This window comes from Carassius carassius, chromosome 19, assembly GCF_963082965.1.
Source record: "Carassius carassius chromosome 19, fCarCar2.1, whole genome shotgun sequence".
Classification (NCBI taxonomy): Eukaryota; Metazoa; Chordata; class Actinopteri; order Cypriniformes; family Cyprinidae; genus Carassius; species Carassius carassius.
Genome location: NC_081773.1, coordinates 7,749,382 through 7,774,321, shown reverse-complemented (window position 1 = coordinate 7,774,321; position 24,940 = coordinate 7,749,382). Strand labels below are relative to the sequence as shown.

The window sequence follows — 24,940 nt, the reverse complement described above, 5'->3', positions numbered from 1 at the left end:
GACGGACGCCTCCACTTCGGGATGGGGAGTGCTGCTCGAGGGCAGACCGTCCTTTGGCCTATGGTCAGAACGGGAAAAGCTCCATCATATCAACTGTCTGGAAATGCTGGCAGTGGAGAACGCGCTGATGCGCTTTTGTCCCCAAATCAAGGATTACCACGTCTTAGTCCGTTCGGACAACATGTCTGTGGTGTCCTACATAAATCGCCAGGGCGGTCTCGGGTCCCGAAACCTGTACAGGCTGGCGATACGCCTCCTGGTTTGGGCTCAGCGCAACGTGCGTTCGCTGAGGGCAGTGCATGTGCCTGGGCTACAGAATCTGGGTCCAGACAGACTGTCCAGAGGCAATGTTCCTACGGGCGAATGGTCTCTACACCCGCAAACAGTCCGGCTGTTGTGGGAGAGATTTGGCAGGGCGGAGGTGGACCTCTTCGCGTCCCACGAAAACGCTCACTGCCCCGCGTTCTTTTCCAAGAACGAAAGCGCGCTGTCACGGGAATGGCCGTGCTGCCCGCTTTATGCTTTCCCTCCCGTCTCCCTCCTTCCGCAGGTGATAGAACGGGTGAGAGAAACGAGATGTTCATTACTGCTTGTAGCACCTCTTTGGAAGACCCAACCATGGTTCCCAGATTTGATGCAGTTAGCAGATGTCGCCCCGTGGCCAGTACCGTTGAGGAGGGACCTCCTCTCGCAGGCCAGGGGCTCGATTTGGCACCCTCAACCGGAGTTGTGGTCCCTCCATGTGTGGGCGCTCAACGGTTACCCGCTGATCTCGCAGTGGGAGTGCTAAATACCATCACTCAGGCTAGAGCTCCGTCGACACGACGTCTGTATGCCTCGAAGTGGTCGGTGTTCTCCAGCTGGTGCACAGCTCGAGGTTATTCAACCCTTAGTTGTGAGGTGACGGAGGTTCTCTCCTTCCTACAGGAGTTGTTGGATAAGGGCAGAGCCCCATCCATGCTCAAAGTTTATGTGGCGGCCATCGCAGCATTTTCTGAAACAGCGCTCGTTCAGTCAATAGGAAGGAATGATTTGGTCATCCGGTTCCTCAGAGGAGCTAGGAGGCTGAATCCTCCCAGACCTCCGTCAGTCCCTATGTGGGACCTCGCGGCGGTTTTGGAGGCCATGAAGGGTCCCCCTTTTGAGCCTATCCAATCGGTTAGCCTTCAGCATCTGTCGTTCAAGACAGTATTCTTGTTGGCTCTCGCTTCGGTGAAGCGTGTGGGTGATTTGCACACACTCTCTGTGAGCCAGTCGTGCTTGGAGTTTGGGCCTAATGACTCAAGGGTCATACTCAAACCTAGGCACGGTTATGTGCCAAAATCCCTCAACACACCGTTTCGGGCTCAGGTTATTGCCCTGTCTGCCCTGCCGGTGTCAGGAGAGGATAGAGACTCGAGTCTTCTTTGCCCTGTCAGGGTTTTAAGAGCTTATGTGTCTCGCTCTGCTGCCTTTCGTGCAGACGGAGCAGTTGTTTGTCTCGTTCGGTGGACGTTCCAAGGGAATGGCTGTTTCGAGACAGACTCTATCCAGATGGATAGTTGACGCCATAGCGTTATCTTACGCTTCCAGGGGCCTTCAGTGCCCGTTGGGCGTCAGAGCACACTCCACAAGAGGCGTTGCCTCGTCGTGGGCGTGGTCTACTGGGATCTCCTTGCAGGATATATGTATGGCGGCAGGTTGGGCCTCGCCGTCTACATTTATCAGGTTCTATAACCTGGAGGTTCCCGCCTTGCAAGCAAGGCTGCTGTCGGTATAGTCGAATCAGGGCCCTGAGGGGAATTCTGAGTTCACGAGCGCTATGCGCTGCCGACTGTTATATGGGCAGTATTGTGTAAGACCCGCATTGCCACATTGGTCAGGCCTTGCCTCGGCTGTGGGATGTCATATTGCCGCATCTACGGATGCTGCTAGATATGGGACGGAGGGCTTTCCCCCCTTTCTGTCCTGGACTCTCTGTGAGTCCCTCAGGTGACTGTGCACTGTAAATCCTGGGCGTTGCTTCAGGTTTATTGGTGTGATCCCTGCGCGCACGGCGTTTTACATTGGGTTCCTGTAGCGTCTTAGCTAATACGCAGTATGAGAGAGCTCTCGTAAGAGAACGTACTCGGTTACTAAACGTAACCTCGGTTCTCTCTAGAAGAGCGAACGAGTACTGCGTTCTCTGCCGTGCGTACGATTCACTCTGGTTCGCTTCGGCGATGAAATAAATCAGGTGAGTCAGCCTTTTCGAGCTCCTTTTATAGGTTGGGCCACACCAGTTTCGGCGGGAAGTGGCAAGAAAGGCGCAAAGCGCCCTTAGTGGTCTGATGTTGCATCAGCCTGCGCTCGATAGGCTGTGCAGTTGCCGCAGAACAAGCCAATGAGCGAACGAGCCGTCTCGCCTATGGCTGTGTACTGCTGCAAATGCACTTTACAAAAATACAAAATTAAGGATAATTTTTTGCTTCAGTATTTCGTGAAAAGAGACTTTTCCCGTAGCGTCTTAGCTAAGACGCAGTACGAGAGAGATCTCGTAAGAGAACTACTTATAAATAGCATTTGTATTGTTTTTCACTCGCAAAATTCTGTCATCATTTAATTACCCTCCATTTCAAGTCCTGTGTCAATTTCTATCTTCTGCTTAACTAGATTAGATACTGGTATCCAGACAGTTTCTGGTCTTCATGAAAAGAAAAGTGTAAGTGAAAGTGACGTGACATTCAGCCAAGTATGGTGACCCATACTCAGAATTTGTGCTCTGCATTTAACCCATCCAAAGTGCACACACACAGAGCAGTGAACACACACACACACTGTGAGCACACACCCGGAGCAGTGGGCAGCCATTTATGCTGCGGCGCCCGGGGAGCAGTTGGGGGTTCGATGCCTTGCTCAAGGGCACCTAAGTCGTGGTATTGAAGGTGGAGAGAGAACATTGTATTTCATTGTATTTAATCAACATATACATTTAGCAGAAGTTTTATCCAAAGCTATACAGTGCATTCAGGCTAGACATTTATTTTTATTTTTTTACCAGAATGTGTGTTCCCTGGGAGTTGAACTCACAACCTTTTGCACTGCTAATGCAATGCTCTGCCACTGAGCCACAGGAACAGTCAGTATTTTACTAATAGACATGCTTATAAGCAACTAGTTAATAGTGAGAATTGGTCCCTATACTAAAGTGTTACCATTGAAACTATATGTGAATCTATATATATGTAGTTATATTGAAACTACACACTATATGAAACTATATATATATATATATATATATATATATATATATATAGTTGCAGTTAACATGCAATTAAGTTGAATACATGTTGTATAAATCAGAAATCAGAGCTGCAAAACAAATATTTAAAATATTATCCTTTTGTCTTCCACATACAAAACAAACAAACATAGTCTGAAACAGCATGATGACATATTTCAACATTCATGACATATTTTGGGGGGGGGGGGGGGGGGGTTAAAGTTTCTGTCGCACTAGTCTTGTCCAATGGTGTTACGTTTGGGAACCCAGAGAAATACAGGAGACGAGAGATCCAAACGCAGTGTGGTTTTTAATGGGTAATCCAAATCAGAATCCAACAAGCAGGGGGTCAAAACCAAAAATCAATCAAAAAACAAACAAACAAACAGGGAAAGGAACAGGAACAGGAATTGGGACTAGAAACTCGGAAGGCGAGGAAACGGGGTGACGGAGGGAAAGGACTACATGAAAACAAACAGAAACAGACCGGTTAATAAAGGCAGGGTAATGACTATCAAGTGAAGACACCTGAGTGCAATTAACAGGAGTGCAATTAATGTGATGAAGGGACAAGGCTTTGTGGGAATTGTAGTGCCTGCGGTGAGGTGCCTATGGGGAAGTGAGACCACTAGTGGAGACTCAGGGAAAAAGAGACCAGACAGTGTGACAACTGGTTTGTACAGTTTTCTAAAGCAAGAGCATAAAATAAGACATTCAGGCTTTAGATGAAACACTTATGATCTCTGGATGGGAATATAATGGTTTCGGTTATAGTGTCCTCTTCTACATTAGACATAATGTGATTGCCATGAGCGGCATGACCATCATTGATGAAAAATCAGGTGAGTCAGCCTTATCGAGCTCCTTTTATAGGTTGGGCCACACCCGTTTCGGCGGGAAGTGGCAAGAAGGGCGCGAAGCCCTTATTGGTCTGATGTTGCATCAGCCTGCGCTCGATAGGCTGTGCAGTTGCCGCAGAACAAGCCAATGAGCGAACGAGCCCTCTCGCCTATGGCTGTGTACTGCTGCAGATGCGCTTTACAAAAATACAAAATTAAGGATAATGTTTTGCTTCAGTATTTCGTGAAAAGAGACTTTTCCCGTAGCGTCTTAGCTAAGACGCAGTACTCGTTCGCTCTTCTAGAGAGAACCGAGGTTACGTTTAGTAACCGAGTGCGTTTTACTGACGAGATACGCATGAAAATCGCATTTGATTTTTTTGCACAGCCCTAACATCTAGTTAACAAAGCTAAACAGCGTTGCCCTTTGTGTAATAAGTTACAGAAACTGTTAAACGCACCAACTTAAATAATAAAATACACTTACCGGTTGTGGTTGTGGTCCATAAACAACGCCTTCTCCAGACAAAGAGGGAACTGCTCCATCTTTCAAGAATAATCTTTGTGCGAATCCGGCATTTAACTGATCGAGATTGAGGAAGCTGTCCTCAGCAAAATGTGCTGCACATAGTTTTACATGTGGATTATAATTTTCGGGAACCGAGTTAAACATAAATTGTAACCATTGATCTCTAAGTACAGCGTCCCTGGGAAGGCCAAACAAAGGTGATTGGACTCCGAGATGAAAATAACAGCGTTTCGACGACATGGCGACAAACACAAACGCAACTCTTCCTCTTCTCCGTCGGAGCGCAACAAGGCCACGCCCCCTTTTTTGTGTATTCCTGTGCGCGGAGGTTAGTCAAAAAACTGTTTTAGTGATGTCATTACTGCAGGAACTAGAGGGATGTAGTCCAAAAGGGTCGTTTTTTTGTAGGCGAATTCTGTTAAATAAAATATCTCACTTGCCATTGAACTTTGAGATTTAGAATTTTACAGATATTATTTTTACTCTAACAACAACATTATACACTAACTAAAGTTTAAAACATGGGATCACGAAGAACGGGACCTTTAACATTTAATCACTATCTTTTTCTAAACCTGGCACTAGAAATGCAAGGGTCATGTGTTCAGCACCCAACAAATGCATAAACTGATTTAGAAAAGAAAATAAAAATAAAAAAGTGTACCTTGGAGGTAGTGTTCAGAGCTTTGGGTAGAAGCATCTTCCAAATACGTAAGTGACTTGGTGACACAAATTGAGAAATTTTGAGGTCTACTATTCATTCTTCTTCATTTTAAACTGGTTCTTAATGGGAAGTTGGGGCTTTTAAAACTGACAAAAAAGCGGAAGGAGACACAAGCGCTGAGTCCGAAATCGCATACTGCAAGGAGTCAGCAGTGTTCCCAATTTAGCAATTTTGTCGCTAGATTTAGCAACTTTCCAGACTACACTAGCAACTTTTTTTTCCAAAAAGCACCTAGCAACAAATTTAGCTATTTTTTACATTTATTTGGCAACTTTTAGCAACTTTTGGAAAGTGATTCTAATCAAAACAGCACACTTACAAGCTAGCTAAATAGACTGAGCGGTTGATTCATAATTCCTTAAGATCGCTGTGGAAATAGCTGTAAAAACCAGAAGACAAAAGACAACGAGTGGGGGCGGGGCTACACAAGTCAGGCACGAGGCTGCCGCCTGTAGCGAAAATTATTTGTTGAGTGCACCAGCAGTAGCACGCACGCATTTCACATTTTTGGCAAAATAATTTTAAACCCATAAAGTTCAGAGTACAATTGTTTGGTTAACAATTCAAATTATTTTTAAAAAAGGAAAAATTTATTATTTCCTACACATGTACCATTAGCACATCAAAAAGGGCTAATGCATGCTAGTTCACTCACTGCTCTCAAAACTTTAGTGAATTAAGTATTTTTTTTTTGTTTTTTTTTTAACTTACTTAATACATTTAAATAGTTCAACAACCAGTTCAAATCCAGTGAATATAGCTGTTATTAAATGTTTGATTAGAAACTACATCTATCAACATGTCTCAATCAAAACTGTACAGCCAGAAGTACAGAAAAGAGTGGGACTCTTTACCTGAATTTAAAGGTTGACTGAAGCCAGTAGTTGGGGATGACTGTCGAGCATACTGTGCGTATTGCAAATCAGATATGCTTGCTAAAATGTATGACATCAAAAAACAATGTGGTACAGCAAAGCATATAAATAAATCAAAAGCATATGTTTAACTGTTGATCATTTAGGTAGCATATTAACTACCACAGGGCTTTAATTGTTCAGTTCATGTGTAGTTTCACTGGTTAAAAGAAAAATAGCCTACATAAAATGTAATTGTTCCAAACTGTTTAACTGTTCAATATCAATATTGTATTTAAAAATAAAAATAAATCTGTTCATGAAAAAGTGTTGTTTGTATTCATTTTAAAAATGATGCATGTGTATTTATTTTACAAACAAATCTAAATTAGCATAATAATAATATCTATGTAGTTTTGCGTTGCGATTACGTAATGACGTCATGGCGCAATTACGTCACAATGTCATTTAGCAACTTTTAGCAACAAAACGATCTGCCTTTAGCAACTTCCCCTGAAAATTAGTTGGCAACACTGGGAGTCAGCAGTGTTTTGATTTGAGGGTGCGGGCAAACGTAAAGAGAACGTTGTGGCGTGTGTCCATTGCAAGATAGAGCTGGCATACCACAATTAGGGCCCTATGATTTTGCGATGCAGAAAACGCGGAGGGAATTGCGGAATCCAGTCATAAAAACGGAATTTACAGTTTAACGCGGAATGGCACGGAATTTGCCAATTTTGAATGAATTAATCAGAAATAGGTCATTGCACTTACATCAAATCACGATATGGACTAATATGTGTAAATATTAAGCCGGAACAATCCGTTTAAATATAAATCCTGCATGTTCTGCTTGTCTCTGTTAATGAATGGAGCAGAAGCGCGTCTTCCTTTATCACACACACTGAAGCGCGCGTGATGCTCCGGTGATTTCAGCGTCTGCTGTCTCACTAAATAAGGACGTGAACACATGAACAACATCTCCAGAACTGCTCTGACAGTCCCTTCATGAGCATTTGACCGTTTGATTTGAGTAAAACTAGCGTCACATCACATACACAGAACTGTAAAGGTACGTCAACTCGTCAAAATAAAAGTCCGGTTAAAGACTATTGTTCAGCAGAATGTATTTTTGTATGTTTTTATAGTAAATCCCCTTTGTTTACCAAAAAGTTAAGTTAATTTTCAATAATTAAAAGATGAATTAAATTAATGTTTTATGTGTTTAATGTTTAATGTGCATCTCAGAAAATGCTTAATTTAAAACCCCAACTGAATGGCACTTAAATGCACTTAATTTATCTGTCAACTTTGTCATTGTTCACAATACAAGAACAGACAGAGAAACAATGGGTAATAATTAAATGTTTATTTTTGAAGTATGCACTGCATTATATGCATTTAAAAAATAAAAATATATTTTTTTCTAAAAAAGGAAACTTAGTTGTTCATTTTAAGAGACCCAGGAGTCTTATTTTCTCTTGCATAATTAATATTACACTTTAATTAAGCAAAAACACATTTTATCTGATTACTCGATTACTCAATGGAATTTTTGGTAGAATACTCGATTACTAAAATATTCGATAGCTACAGCCCTAGTGTGAATGATGACAGAGTTTTATATTTTGTCTGAACTGTTTCTTTAAATCCATTGTACAAAAAAAAAAGGTTCTGTCTGGGCTTTCTTGTAAGTGGTGACAGATGGTGAGAGGAGGATGTACCATGACTCATGTTGCTGCAAAAAATGGAAGCAAATGGGAGTCATTGAGATAAATCTGAATGTAACATTACATAAACAACAGCCTCACCTGTCTTTTCCTGCTGCTCTCTCTCATTCCAGAACTCTCTGTGTGAGATCACCAGTAAGCTGCAGGTGTGTACACCTCACTTTGTGCAGTGCGTCAGGCCCAACAATGCTGGAACGCCTGATGTGTTCGACAGCTTCCACGTGTCCTCACAGCTCCAGTACGTGGGGGTTCTGGAGATGGTCCGCATGATCCGCTATGGATACCCAGTCCGCCTGTCTTTCACCAGCTTCCTGAGCAGGTGAGATCCTCAACCCTTCAACTGGGCACTGATGTGGTTGTAAGGCACTTTCTACGGCAAGATAGAGTACAGATATGTGCCCCGTTACTGTCTGTAAGCGGTAAATCACACGTTCTTTAAATAAGAACTTTTGCATGTTAAATAAACACAAAATGTTTTACCCCAAACTTTTGAACAGTAAAGTAAAATATATATATATATATATATATATATATATATACAGTACAGACCAAAAGTTTGGACACACCTTCTCATTCAAAGAGTTTTCTTTATTTTCATGACTATGAAAATTGTAGATTCACACTGAAGGCATCAAAACTATGAATTAACACATGTGGAATTATATATTGAATTATATACATAACAAAAAAGTGTGAAACAACTGAAAATGTCATATTCTAGGTTCTTCAAAGTAGCCACCTTTTGCTTTGATTACTGCTTTGCACACTCTTGGCATTCTCTTGATGAGCTTCAAGAGGTAGTCACCTGAAATGGTCTTCCAACAGTCTTGAAGAAGTTCCCCGAGAGATGCTTAGCACTTGTTGGCCCTTTTGCCTTCAGTGTGCGGTCCAGCTCACCCCTAAACCATCTCGATTGGGTTCAGGTCCGGTGACTGTGGAGGCCAGGTCATCTGGCGCAGCACCCCATCACTCTCCTTCTTGGTCAAATAGCCCTTGATGCCTTCAGTGTGACTCTACTATTTTCATAGTCATGAAAATAAAGAAAACTCTTTGAATGAGAAGGTGTGTCCAAACTTTTGGTCTGTACTGTACATATATTATATTATATTATATTATATTATATTATATTATATTATATTATATTATATTATATTATATTATATTATATTATATTATATTATATTATATTATATTATATTATATTATATTAGTTATTTTACATCCGTGCTTGTTTACATGAGTGTGCATGCGTCTGTGACGCAGCATACTGCGGTGTTGTGCATTGTGACCAGTTGATGGGAAAAGTATTGCCCTTGAGCTTTTCCTCATTGCTGCCATTTTCTCTTGAGTGTCTTTCTCACTGTTTTATCATTTCAGATTTACTTAAAATAAATTATATTATATTATATTATATTAGTTATTTTAAAAATAAATATAAATAATAATCAATAATTAACAATATTATAGTTGTATTGTTTTTTTAAATAAACTAATCAATTCAATTGAGATACAATAGAATATAATATTTTTGACATTAGTGCTCAGCAGAATAATCAACTCATTGTAGAATAAAACATTATATTGTATTATGCAATGTTATATGATATGTAACATATGTAAAATAATAATAATAATGACTAACTTAATAACTAAATAATTAAGTATTTATTTATTTACTTAAAGCAGTATAAGTGTAATGTGTTGAAAATGCAGCGGGTTTAAATTTTTCTGTTGTCTGTTTTTAAATCAAGCATATTCTAGCATGTTCCCATGAGAACACATATATATAAACAGACCAAAAGTTTGGAAACATTACTATTTTTAATGTTTTTGAAAGAAGTTTCTTCTGCTCATCAAGCCTGCATTTATTTGATCAAAAATACAGAAAAAACTGTAATATTGTGAAATATTATTACAACTTAAAATAATAGTTTACTATTTCAATATACTTTACTCATTACTCATTACAGCATCATTACTCCAGCCTTCAGTGTCACATGTAACATCCAGTCTATCACATGATCATTTAAAAATCATTCTAATATTCTGATTTATTATGAGTGTTGGAAACAGTTCTGCTGTCTAATATATTTGATGAATAAAAGGTTAAAAAGAACTGCATTTATTCGAGAAAAAAAAATTCTAATAATATATTTTCTTTACTATCACTTTTTGTCAATTTAACACATTAATTGCTGAATAAAAATATTGATTTTATTTAAAAAAAAAAGAAAGAAAAAAAAAATACTGACCCCAAATTACTGACCAGTAGTGTATATTGTTATTACAAAATATTTATATTTTAAAACATAGCTTCTTTTTTTTTACTTTTTATTCAAAGTATCCTAAAAAAGTATCACATGTTCTGAAAAAATATTAAGTAGCAGAACTGTTTCCAACTTTGATAATGAATCATCATATTAGAATGATTTCTAAAGGATCATGTGATAATTATCCTAAAAATTCAGCTTTGCATCACAGAAATAAATGTTAATTTAAAGTATAATAAAATTAAAAAAAAATATTTTAAATTGTAATAATATATCACAATATAACATTTTTTTCTGTATTTTTTCTTTATTTTTTCAAATAAATGCAGGCTTGATGAGCAGAAGAAACTTCTTTCAAAAACATAAAAAATAGTAATGTTTCCAAACGTTTGGTCTGTACTGTGTGTATATATATATATATATATATACAACCCGAATTCCGGAAAAGTTGGGACGTTTTTTAAATTTTAATAAAATGAAAACTAAAAGACTTTCAAATCACATGAGCCAATATTTTATTCACAATAGAACATAGATAACATAGCAAATGTTTAAACTGAGAAAGTTTACAATTTTATGCACAAAATGAGCTCATTTCAATTTTGATTTCTGCTACAGGTCTCAAAATAGTTGGGACGGGGCATGTTTACCATGGTGTAGCATCTCCTTTTCTTTTCAAAACAGTTTGAAGACGTCTGGGCATTGAGGCTATGAGTTGCTGGAGTTTTGCTGTTGGAATTTGGTCCCATTCTTGCCTTATATTGATTTCCAGCTGCTGAAGAGTTCGTGGTCGTCTTTGACGTATTTTTCGTTTAATGATGCGCCAAATGTTCTCTATAGGTGAAAGATCTGGACTGCAGGCAGGCCAGGTTTGCACCCGGACTCTTCTACGACGAAGCCATGCTGTTGTTATAGCTGCAGTATGTGGTTTTGCATTGTCCTGCTGAAATAAACAAGGCCTTCCCTGAAATAGACGTTGTTTGGAGGGAATCATATGTTGCTCTAAAACCTTTATATACCTTTCAGCATTCACAGAGCCTTCCAAAACATGCAAGCTGCCCATACCGTATGCACTTATGCACCCCCATACCATCAGAGATGCTGGCTTTTGAACTGAACGCTGATAACATGCTGGAAGGTCTCCCTCCTCTTTAGCCCGGAGGACACGGCGTCCGTGATTTCCAACAAGAATGTCAAATTTGGACTCGTCTGACCATAAAACACTATTCCACTTTGAAATAGTCCATTTTAAATGGGCCTTGGCCCACAGGACACGACGGCGCTTCTGGACCATGTTCACATATGGCTTCCTTTTTGCATGATAGAGCTTTAGTTGGCATCTGCTGATGGCACGGTGGATTGTGTTTACCGACAGTGGTTTCTGAAAGTATTCCTGGGCCCATTTAGTAATGTCATTGACACAATCATGCCGATGAGTGATGCAGTGTCGTCTGAGAGCCCGAAGACCACGGGCATCCAATAAAGGTCTCCGGCCTTGTCCCTTACGCACAGAGATTTCTCCAGTTTCTCTGAATCTTTTGATGATGTTATGCACTGTAGATGATGAGATTTGCAAAGCCTTTGCAATTTCACGTTGAGGAACATTGTTTTTAAAGTTTTCCACAATTTTTTTACGCAGTCTTTCACAGATTGGAGAGCCTCTGCCCATCTTTACTTCTGAGAGACTCTGCTTCTCTAAGACAAAGCTTTTATAGCTAATCATGTTACAGACCTGATATCAATTAACTTAATTAATCACTAGATGTTCTCCCAGCTGAATCTTTTCAAAACTGCTTGCTTTTTTAGCCATTTGTTGCCCAAGTGCCAACTTTTTTGAGACCTGTAGCAGGCATTAAATTTTAAATGAGCTAATTAAGTGGATAAAAGTGTAAAATTTCTCAATTTAAACATTTGCTACGTTATCTATGTTCTATTGTGAATAAAATATTGGCTCATGTGATTTGAAATTCCTTTAGTTTTCATTTTATTAAAATTTAAAAAACGTCCCAACTTTTCCGGAATTCGGGTTGTATATATATATATATATATATATATATATATATACTTACTGAGGTCAAGACATCTTTTAAACTCTATTTCTGTGGACATATATTTATGTTTCTATACGCTCAGCACAAGAGGCTTTTCAATTCATTTCTGCTGCCAGCATTCCTGCTGGGAATATATCGTAAGTGCACTTTCTCAGATGCTGATATGTGTCTTCCTGTCTCAAGCTGTCTGCGTTATATGCTCGAGATGGACTTTCAGTTCAGCTGAGGTTAGGCAGAAAGTATATACCGTGTGTGTATGCTGAGAGCAGCGTCTAGATTGTGGCACTGGATTCACGCCATGATTAATGCTCATAGGCCTCAGTAGGTTTTTTTTTTTTTTTTTTTTTTGAGTGGCCATTTTTCTGATGGGGTGATAATGGGTCAGTTTCAAAGAGGATGAACTGATCTCGGAGGGGTCACCCTGATCTCAGCTCAACTTCACATGACTGGAAGAGAGAGAAATGGGATAAAGCATCAAAGAGAAAGACAGAAAATTGGATTGAAAAAAGGAGATTGTAATTTAAAGAAATCTTCTCCGCACTTTTCAGAATGGGAAGAAGATGAAAGAGGAGCAGGCTGTTCCTTCTGTCAAGCAAGGGTTCAGTGTGACTCTGGCTTCATCTTCCTCGGGAACACAGTGCCTCATCTTCATGTCACACTGACACCCATAGAATAGACTGTTCCCGCTCTTTGCACAAACCAGACTTTATTTTAGTGCTGGAGAGTCTCGTAAAGTTCCCACTCTATCTTTGACATTTTTTCTCTCATTTCATTCACCTTTCAAACTTAACTTTTGATATAGGTTCACAAAAGGGTTATTGGTTTATTTTTTTATTTTTTTACCTCAGTTATCAGTGTAGCTTTAGTTATTTTCAGCAACACTTATTTTATTGATACATTAAATTTTTTTATGCATTTTAGTTTTAGTTTTGGTAATTATAATGAAGTAACTTTTGAGACAAGCGTTTCCAGTGTTTATGTATTTTCTATGGAAATCGGAAGATTAGAGAGGATTTTTTTTGTTTAGTTTTTTTTTAATTATCACATTTTCATGTTGCAATTAATTGCTAATGCTTTTATCACAGTATATGCTATTATCACAATATTAAAATTTGTTGCAAAATGTGGTAATAATGCCGAACACTGAAGAATCAAAACATTTTCAAACAATATCTAGGGCATATTGTAGTCCAGATTAAAATGAATAAATAAATAGCAAGTTAAGTCTAAATGTATAAGTATTTGACACTGTGATGAACATCACTGTGAATACATAAATCTGAATGGCTATTTAAATCATTCAAACATGTTTCAGAAAGTGGCACAGCTGTTTTGTTTCCGGTGTAACAGCTGCATTTCTGCTGCTTAGCGCCATCTGCTGTCAGAGAGTGAATGTGCTTACATCCAGAGCGTCTATCGCACGCTCCGCCATGCGTTTCTCATCCATGCTTGTTTACATGAGTGTGAATGCGTCTGTGACGCAGCATACTGCGGTGTTGTGCATTGTGACCAGTTGATGGGAAAAGTATTGCCCTTGAGCTTTTCCTCATTGCTGCCATTTTCTCTTGAGTGTCTTTCTCACTGTTTTATCATTTCAGATTTACTTAAGTGTCTAATTTTCCAAACTCCTTCCCCACTGTTTTTCTGAGCAGCGTTGTGTGCTTTCATTAGATCACATGCTGCTTTTTTTTCTCTCGCTCGGTAAAGGATAAAAGGATTACGGTAACATTCCAGTGCGATAATGAATCGGGATGCTGCTTGTCACATGCCACTGTAAGTTTCCACTACCTGGCTGTAAACATCATGAATCTTTCAGAAAGAGAGAGAGGGACAGAAGGACTATGGACACTTTATCCTCAGAACATTTTAGCTCCTAGACAGCAGCTCGTGTTGACTCTGGATTAAATGACCCAGACATTTGTGACATTTGTGTTTAGACTGGGGATAAAATAGATCAAATTCGCCCGTGATTGTAAATATTGTTTTGACTACATGAAATTAAGCAGATATTCTTCTGATAGGAATAACATTGCTGTTTTTGAGAGCAGTTTCCCTTTAACAAGAGCAAGATGGATCTACTGTGTGCCAGTGTCTCACCTGCTCATTAGCATGAAGGGTAACTTCCTCTGTCGCAGCAAATGGTCTCTGTGAGACATATGCTTTCCCATTATTTCAGTCAGTCTGTGGTGTCCATTCTTGGGCTTTTCGAGGTAGAGGTTGTCTGACACAGAGGTCAATTGTCATGGAATTTCAATTTGGGGAGCTCTGTTAGCCTTGTGTGTGTTTGCTTTATGATATTCAAGCTTTTTGTATATGTCTTTGTGTGTGTGGCAAGAGCTGTACAAACCTGTTTATTTGTGTTTTTGAGTGATCTTATTTGATGATGTTTATCTATATCTAAATATGTGGGCTTGCTCAGCAGCCACTGTGGCTAGTGGTTTTGCAAATTTACCAGCCAATCAGCATTTTCACTGGCCACAATTTTGTTGTTGGGAAATTGTTTTATACAACTTAATACTGCATACAAAAATTTTATTTAATTTTAATTTCCAGGTAATTTTTGGCCTATTTAAATGACATTTTTCCTGATCATATTAAATGCATGCATCACCTTTCATATCAATTTCTTACATTTTATTAATAATTTCACTTACCGGTAATATAATAAGACAATATAGGTCTGTTACCAATCAAATGAAATCGGTATCTTCAAAACTGATATTTCCACTGCAGATGAAACAGAAGATGCATTTACACCGATAGTTCAACGTAGATTAAATTAAGCACCAATGCATTCACACTGTAAAATTGTAATAGCATGAATAGTCTTGTGAGCGTGGTGTTTATATATATATATATATATATATATATATATATATATATATATATATATATATATATATATATATATATATATATATATATACACAACCTGAATTCCGGAAAAGTTGGGACGTTTTTTACATTTTAATAAAATGAAAACTAAAAGACTTTCAAATCACATGAGCCAATATTTTATTCACAATAGAACATAGATAACATAGCAAATGTTTAAACTGAGAAAGTTTACAATTTTATGCACAAAATGAGCTCATTTCAATTTTGATTTCTGCTACAGGTCTCAAAATAGTTGGGATGGGGCATGTTTACCATGGTGTAGCATCTCCTTTTCTTTTCAAAACAGTTTGAAGACGTCTGGGCATTGAGGCTATGAGTTGCTGGAGTTTTGCTGTTGGAATTTGGTCCCATTCTTGCCTTATATAGATTTCCAGCTGCTGAAGAGTTCGTGGTCGTCTTTGACGTATTTTTCGTTTAATGATGTGCCAAATGTTCTCTATAGGTGAAAGATCTGGACTGCAGGCAGGCCAGGTTAGCACCCAGACTCTTCTACGACGAAGCCATGCTGTTGTTATAGCTGCAGTATGTGGTTTTGCATTGTCCTGCTGAAATAAACAAGGCCTTCCCTGAAATAGACGTTGTTTGGAGGGAAACATATGTTGCTCTAAAACCGGCAGCCATATCACCCTGGAGCCCAAGACCGGTTTCCCACTGAAGCTAAGCAGGGCTGAGCCTGGTCAGTACCTGGATGGGAGACCTCCTGAGAAAACTAGGTTGCTGCTGGAAGAGGTGCTAGTGAGGCCAGCAGGGGGTGCTCACCCTGTGGTCTGTGTGGGTCCTAGCGCCCCAGTGTAGTGATGGGGACACTATACTGTCAACAAGCAGCGTCCTTCGGATGAGACGTTAAACTGAGGTCCTGACTCTCTGTGGTCATTAAAAATCCCAGGAAGTCTTTCGAAAAGAGTAGAGGTGTGACCACGGCATCCTGGCTAAATTCGCCCATTGGCCTCTGACCATCATGGCCTCCTAACAATCCCCATATCTACTGATTGGCTTCATCACTCTGTCTCCTCTCCACCAGTAAGCTGGTGTGTGGTGGGCGTTCTGGCGCACTATGGCTGCCGTCGCATCATCCAGGTGGATGCTGCACGCTGGTGGTGGATGAGGAGATACCCCCTGACAATGTAAGCGCTTTGAGTGCCTAGAAAAGCGCTATATAAATGTAATGAATTATTATTATTATTATTATTATTATTAAAACCTTTATATACCTTTCAGCATTCACAGAGCCTTCCAAAACATGCAAGCTGCCCATACCGTATGCACTTATGCACCCCCATACCATCAGAGATGCTGGCTTTTGAACTGAACGCTGATAACATGCTGGAAGGTCTCCCTCCTCCTTAGCCCGGAGGACACGGTGTCCGTGATTTCCAACAAGAATGTCAAATTTGGACTCGTCTGACCATAAAACACTATTCCACTTTGAAATAGTCCATTTTAAATGAGCCTTGGCCCACAGGACACGACGGCGCTTCTGGACCATGTTCACATATGGCTTCCTTTTTGCATGATAGAGCTTTAGTTGGCATCTGCTGATGGCACGGTGGATTGTGTTTACCGACAGTGGTTTCTGAAAGTATTCCTGGGCCCATTTAGTAATGTCATTGACACAATCATGCCGATGAGTGATGCAGTGTCGTCTGAGAGCCCGAAGACCACGGGCATCCAATAAAGGTCTCCGGCCTTGTCCCTTACGCACAGAGATTTCTCCAGTTTCTCTGAATCTTTTGATGATGTTATGCACTGTAGATGATGAGATTTGCAAAGCCTTTGCAATTTGACGTTGAGGAACATTGTTTTTAAAGTTTTCCACAATTTTTTTACGCAGTCTTTCACAGATTGGAGAGCCTCTGCCCATCTTTACTTCTGAGAGACTCTGCTTCTCTAATACAAAGCTTTTATAGCTAATCATGTTACAGACCTGATATCAATTAACTTAATTAATCACTAGATGTTCTCCCAGCTGAATCTTTTCAAAACTGCTTGCTTTTTTAGCCATTTGTTGCCCCCGTGCCATCATTTTTGCATTATTGACACTGTTTTCCTAATGAATGTTGTTCAGTTGCTTTGACGCAATGTATTTTGTTTAAAGCGCTATATAAATAAAGGTGACATTGACATTGACAATAAAATATTGGCTCATGTGATTTGAAATTCCTTTAGTTTTCATTTTATTAAAATTTAAAAACCGTCCCAACTTTTCCGGAATTCGGGTTGTATATATATATATATATATATATATATATATATATATATATGTATGTATGCATGTATGTATGTATGTATGTATGTATGTATATGAAACTATGAAAGTAATCCACCAGAAGGTGCCAGCAAGTGACTGTCTTAATTAATGAGTCATTGAAGCGTGCCTTCAAACTTTTGTTCAGACAGCTGATTTATTCAAGAATTAAGCAAGTACCTGTCTTTATGAAAGGAATACTGAATCATTAACTCAAATGATTCAAAATTCAAAAACGTGAATCATTCAGTAATAAAACTCCGCAGTGTGTTGCTCAAAAACTGTTCTTCTGTGGTCTTTGCTTGGAGCTATTTTCATTAACCAAATCGAGCAAAAAACGTTGACTACAGTATTTATCCTTTCAATAAATTAAAATTCAAATATGCAACTAAAATGTATATTAACTACTATGTTTAACTCTTGTATGATAGGCTTGTCCCTTCAAAACAATCCACTTGTTCCGAACATGCATTAATGTCAAGCTCTGTTACTGTATATTAAATTCAACCTGCCACTGCTGAAATATATATATATATATATATCAGGGCTCCAAACTGCGACTAAAACGGTCGCATTTGCGACCATAAATATTAAAATGCGAGTGAAGTTTTTGCTGAGGTCGCCACTGGCGACTAGGCCTATGTGTTTACATGCTATCTCTTAAAAAATTGCATACAATGCCTTTTTTTCCTGATTGTTTTGCATTCACATCTTTTGTTATGTTCGCGCATTGAGAGAATGCGCATCGAAGTTTTAGTGGGAAAAGAGTTTTAAACAGTCCTCATCTGCCGCGCAGCAGCGCTGACACACACCTGATAAACGCGCGAGAGAGAAACGATGGAGACTTATAGAGAAAGTGCAGAAAAACAGCGTCTATTTCGTTCATAACTTGAACAAACTACAACAGGTAAAGGTGTCATCTGTGTGGATATTGGCAATATCGTTAACCGTTCTCGTTTATAATCATAAGGCTTCTTCTTAACAAGATCTTAGTCCATGCTGTGTTCTGTTAATGCATGAACTTCATTATTTGAAGTGCAATTGCCGTCCAGTAATCGCAAAAAGCTTTGTGCTTTGTTGAAGACGCGTAAATTTCAGCAAAGGATAAATGGATTTGCAGCACTAAAAATTGCTTGCAGTAGCTCGGTTACTAAATTTATTTAAAAATGGCTATTCATATACAGCTATGATCAGCTGTTCCTTCATCTTGGCTGAGCTTTCAACGTTACTGGAAAGGATGAAGCTGATTGGTTGGTTCTTGTCACATGACCTGCGGTGCGCTTGCGGGATTCTGAAAAGTTTAGATGTTTTTAACTCGATGCGGTGCGGGCGCGCCTGGAAAAAAACGAGTGCGTCGCTTCCATTATGAGCACGCACGCACGCATACCGCGCGCCTACATTTGAAATAACGAACTTGAGCGCGCAAAAGACGCGACGTGAACGGCCCCTATGCGGCAGGCGCGATCGCGAGTAGTGCCTCAGTTCAAGCAGCACGTGAACCTATCATACCTTGCTCTTTACTACTAGAGTACATAATGAACATGAATTAACATCAAAAGGTAGGCTATTTTATAAGAGATTCTACAGTACAACACTTTCAAACTTCGGAAAACGTGTAAAGCTTGTAAACATTGCAACGTAATATTAACCTCAGTAACCTTTCGGTGTCCATAAGCTCATCAGTCAGCTAGAAAAATAACTATAAAGAGGAGCATTTTGCTATATTTATGAACTATTGAATTTTAATATTTTTACTTAACCTGTTGTCTACATGATTCAACTCCTCCTATAACATTTAATTTTACTAATTAAGAAAAACAGACTGAAAGTGTGAAAGACATGCACTCTTAAAAATAAAGGAGCTTAAAAGGTTCTTCACAGAACAATTTTGGTTCCACAAAGAACCATTCAGTCAAAGGCTCTTTGAAGAACAATCTCTTTCTGACCTTTTCATAATCTGTTATTGTCTTCAAATGTTAAAGGTTCTTTATGAAACCATTTAGACAGGAAAAAAGGTTCTTCTATGGTATCATGAAGCACCTTTATTTTTAAGAGAGTATGAGAACATTTACAGGATGCATTGAGGAGGACCCCAAACTATACTCAGGGGCCAAGTGATGCTTATGGTCCAAGATATTGGTACAGATTTTCTGTAATAAACAACGCATGACTGTACGTTTCAAGTTGGAAAAGACATTTAGCTCCCACTTTAAGTGAACCTTCATTCCTAGGTCATCTACAAGATGGATTAAAATGCTGATAAAGTCAAGAAAAGATGACACATAAACACGTCAGTATGATTAAAAAGTTAATAATTTAAATAAAACGCATAAAACATGTTTATTCTGTGGCACCTAAAAAAATCATTTGGCACCTAAGTTTTTTTCTTATAGGAGCCAATGGCTCCTTACTCGATTTTTTTGTTTGGAGCCCTGTATATATATATATATATATATATATATATATATATATATATATATATATATATATATACAGTACTGTGCAAATAGTATTTTCACCAACAAAATACATGTTTTAAGTCAGTTATTTCTATGTTTTGCTGTAGTGTGTCAGTAGGAAATATCAGTTTACATTTCCAAACATTATTTTTGCCATTAATTGTAATAATTCAGCAAGATTTTTGTTTGCACAAGGAGTCTGACAACAGTCAGTGCTCCACACAGAGATCTGATCTGATCATCATCATTCTGTCTGGAATAACATGAAGAAACAGAACAAACTGAGACAGACTCGATCCAGAACAACTGTAGCAATGTCTCCAAGACACTCAAAAAACCTGCAAAGCTACAGTACTGTGCAAAGTTTTAGGCTCTTGTGTTAAAATTATATAAAGTGAGGATGCTGTCAAAATGCCATAAATAATTAATAATTAATATTTTATTAATTAACTTATATGAACTTAACTAAATAAAATCAACATTTGGTGTGACCACACTGCGTGAAAAAAAAAAGGTGTCTTGGAGACATTGCTACAGTTGTTCTGGATTGAGTCCGTCTCAGTTTGTTCTGTTTCTTCATGTTATTCCAGACAGACTGATGATGATCAGATCAGATCTCTGTGTGGAGCACTGACTGTTGTCAGACTCCTTGTGCAAACTAAAATCTTGCTGAATTAATACAATTAATTGAAATAATAATGTTTAGTAATGTAAATTGATATTTCTTACTGACACACTACAAGAAAACAAAGAAATAACTGACTTAAAACCAATTTTTTGTTGGTGAAAAATTGTAGTCTTTTGCACAGTACTGTGTGTGTGTGATATATATATATATATATATGTATGTATGTGTATATATATATATATATGTATGTATGTATGTATGTATATATATATATATATATATATATATATATATATATATATATATATATAATATACATTTTCATATGCATATAGTTAATTTAATTGTGCTATTTTGTTTTGTCAGAAAAAAAAACTAAAAAAAAAAAACTTAAATTGTGTATTATTCATATCTGACATATTGACCACCTCTCTCAGGCATTCACTTATCATTTCTGTTTGCACTGCCCAGAGCGAACAGCTCACAAATCGCTACAATTTTCCCTTTTCTTGCGCCATGTGCCAGTCTTTGTCCGAGCACACGTGTGTGTTGATTTTCTGTTGACTTGTGGGTAAATAAAGAAGTGAAGCCTTGGATAAATGCAGCTTTGTGTTTGCTTATGATATGGAGTCCTGTGTACCCTCCATCCAGCACGTCTCTTCCAAAGACGCCTTGACTACCCGAGGCAGAAAAGAGGCTGTGAGTCACAAAGAGCCCATTCACAACCTCCCGCCCCTCCATCAAGCCATTCATGAGCGTGTGTGAGGGTGAAGGGAAAGTTATTATAGTTTTGAATGGATGTTGGTTTTTATATATGTGTGACGTGCAATTGAGAAGTTCTTGGATGATTTGATTCTTTGAGTAGAGTATTTTTTCTCTGTCTTCATGGTCTTTATGAATGGAGTGGGGTGTGTAGCCTGAGGTGAGTAGTAGTCTCTGGCCCAGCACTAATGAATATGACAGGCTTATTTATCACTGTTAAGCTCAAACCTCAGGACAAACTATTCATCCACCTTTAAATGCAGTGCAGCATCCTCACTGTATCATGCACCATAGCACACACAGACTCAGAAGCAAATGCGTGGATCTGAGTCAGAGTCCACAGTTTAATTTGATGTGAATGAAAATGAGGCAGTGAGGGATTGAAGTATCCATTACCATGTTCTTAAAGGGATAGTTTACCCCAAAATAAACATTCTGTCATCAGTTGCTCATCCTCATGACTTTTCTTTTTTTTGTTCAAACCTAAAAGATTTTCTTTATTTTTGGGAACAAAAGATTTTTTGAAGGATGTTGTTTTCGTCAATGTTTGTCCAAGGCAGTGGGATCCAAAATTACACTGAATGACCCGATAACTATAGGGTGACGAAAACTAAATTATACAAAATTATCTTATTTTGTTTTCCAAGAAGAAACATGTTTATGAAAGAAGTCAGAAATCTTATGCTCACCAAGGGTGCATTTATTTGATCGAAATATTATTACAATTTAAAATAACTGCTTTTTATTTCAATGCATTTTAAAACATAATTTATTATTGTGACAGAAAAGCAGAATTTTCAGCATCATTTCTTCAGTTTTTAGTGTCATATGGCTGTTTCTTTCAGAAATCATTCTAATATGCTTTTTATTATAATCATTATTATATGTTTATTTTCTTATCAATGATAAAAGCAGTTGTGCTTCTTAATAAAGTTGTACAAACAGTAATACGTGTTGTTCATGATTTTTTTAATGAAAAGAAGGTTCAGAGGAACAGTTTTTTACAAAAAGAAAACAATATTTTATTTAAAAAAAATTAGAATACACAAAAATATATTTATTTTCATGAATACCTACAGTAGCCATCATTATGCAAAATGCATACATCAGATATCACATTGCAGCTTGCATGTGCAAACTTTTTTCTCAATCTGAAAAGATCCTCATAACATGAACCACCCGCTGGCTCTGCAATACTCCTTTCATCTGGTTAATTTGTTTTACACAAACAATCGTGTGAGATATATATATATATATATATATATATATATATATATATATATATATATATATATTTATATATATATATATATATATATATATATATATATATATATATATATATATATATATATACATATAGCATGCTCAGCTCCAATACTTTGAAAGGCATAGCAATTTGATTTATACATTATACATGCTCATACATGAGTCCTCTTTTTTCCTGACAGCAGAAATGCCGTCAGTGGTTCTTATAACCATAATGATGCTCAGAATAAGAGATGATGGTCTTGTTGTCCTCGTTGTTTTATTGTGGCTATTTGCTGTGAGTATTGAGGTAAATCTCCCCCTCCCATAATCCCAATTCAGAGTTTAACTGCCAGGCAGTAGACCCTGTTGAGTTCATATGACTCAATCCCCAAAGGCCCTACAAACTGTGAGGGCATCGATAATTTTCATATTCATGTACAAGAGGTCTTTGGTTTCCCCTGGCTCCCTTCATGGTTGATGACTCCTGTGGGAAGCCGTGGGTCTTGGTCATAGAAGAAGGGTTAGGGGAAGTTCAGAAGCACCAGGCTGCTGTAAATCACATTGAAAGGGAGACGCTGGGTTAATTTGGCTTAAGGTTTAAGCAAGTGTTTGACTGAGCGCATGGAAAAAACCCCCAATACACTACATCCCTGCAATCCCACCCTCCCATCTGTTCACCATGTGCTACTTGACCAAAGCATGTGAGCTGTGTGCTCAGTTGAAACGGTGAGGGTATTGTGTAAATTATTTATTCATTTTTGTTGAAAGTCGGGATGTCAGTTTTCACTCTCACATTAAGATTTCTTGCATCACGAATCACCGGCATGACATTTTAATGGCCCATAATGCAGCTGCGTATGAGGAAGTATGCACCATGTTTAATTGTGTTAATAGGAAGGCAGAATAAAGGATCTATTTTGTGAAGTATTATTGAAAAGTCATTAAAAATACAGAATGTTTTGGGAATGAGATGGGTAGATGCATATATGGGGCAACAAAGATTTGCTGTGAAATGTAAAAACATATGAACAGAAGATTTCTGTTCACATATTAAAAATGTGTTGGTTATCATGTCTAAAATAATTCCCAGTAATGATATATCTATAGAATTATTATATATATATTTTTTTTTGTTGTAGTAGTAGTTGTGAGTCCACTGATCTATAATATTCCGCCGTCATATTGGTAATCCCTAGTGTACGTAAACATTCTATTGAATTAATAGGAAATTGTATGATTTTAATGAGAAAACATCACCTAACAAGTCAGCGTTTTTAAATCCGCAGTATCTCATTACATTACATTCTTACAATGCAAACACCCTAGGAATGTAAACGGTTATTTTTTTATTTCGGGAATTTCCCCTACTTATTAAAAAGCTGCGTTCATTACAGTAGCGAACATCATGAACGTGATAAACATCAGACGGACACGACCCCCACATATATTTAACACATGACAAAGTGCTCGTTCTGAAATCTGAAAAAAGATTTATGCTTTGTATACACGGATACCTTTATTCGCCTTGTACAGTTATTCATTGTTTATATAATTTAGTTATTGTGTTTTTATTTGTACAGTAGCTAACTGCAAATATTGCAACAATGATTTTGTTAACAGCATTCTTTTTGAAGCAGCTAATGATTTAAATGGTTAAATTATTAATTTAGTATACAACATTTACATGGAAACGGTAATAAAAATATTTGTGCAATCTTGGAGAATCTGAAATAGATGATGCTCAATCAGGTCAGTAAAAATATACACATCGTAATTTATTCAGAGAAATAATTGACTATATACAGTACGGATTTAAAGACACAAAGCTTTATTTCCAAGATGGTATGTTAAGCTCTTCATTTCATTATAGAGCAATATTAACTCATTGTAATATATTCAAATCCTTTTCTGATACTAATACGTTCATGTTTAATAATAAATAATTATGAGTAATTATGTTCATAAAGAAATAAGGTATATGTTTGTGTTGGATCTGTTACCTGTGTCGGCAGTGTGCACCAGACACACCCACCTAAACGTTTTAAATCTATCGCTTATCCTGCCCAAAAAGACCATAAACATTGCAGATAGCATCTGAAGTAAAAGTTAATTTACATACACATAACAAAAACGAATCCCATTTGACTGATTTGCTTCAAATCGGGTGATTTTACAGTAGGTCAGCGGTTTGCATGCGACTCAATGGTGCTCTCTGCTGGTAGGAATTAGTAAGATGGCGGATAGAACACTTCCGGTGGCTTCACTGCCTGTTGGCAGTTTACAGCGCGATTAGCGATCCTGTCATATATAGATCAGTGCGTGAGTCTCGTTTTCATCTTCCATTTCTGACAAGATGATTTTATGTAGCAGTTGCAGCATTGTCTTTTTTTTTTTTTTTTTTTCTTGACAGGGGGCAGTTGATCACATTCATAAAATTTAGGCAAAGTTTTTCAAGCAGA

At 37.9% G+C, this 24,940-nt stretch overlaps 1 protein-coding gene across 4 annotated transcripts in view; it reads left to right on the top strand.

Moving 5' to 3' along the window:
- The window catches only part of LOC132094980 (unconventional myosin-XVI-like), a 250,673-nt gene that overhangs the window by 183,668 nt on the left and 42,065 nt on the right, over positions 1 to 24,940 (top strand). For all 4 annotated transcript variants that reach the window (XM_059499687.1, XM_059499688.1, XM_059499686.1 and 1 more), the window contains exon 27: positions 8,031 to 8,236. In XM_059499687.1, the coding sequence (XP_059355670.1) occupies positions 8,031 to 8,236 (206 nt within the window). The remainder of the gene's footprint in view (positions 1 to 8,030; positions 8,237 to 24,940) is intronic.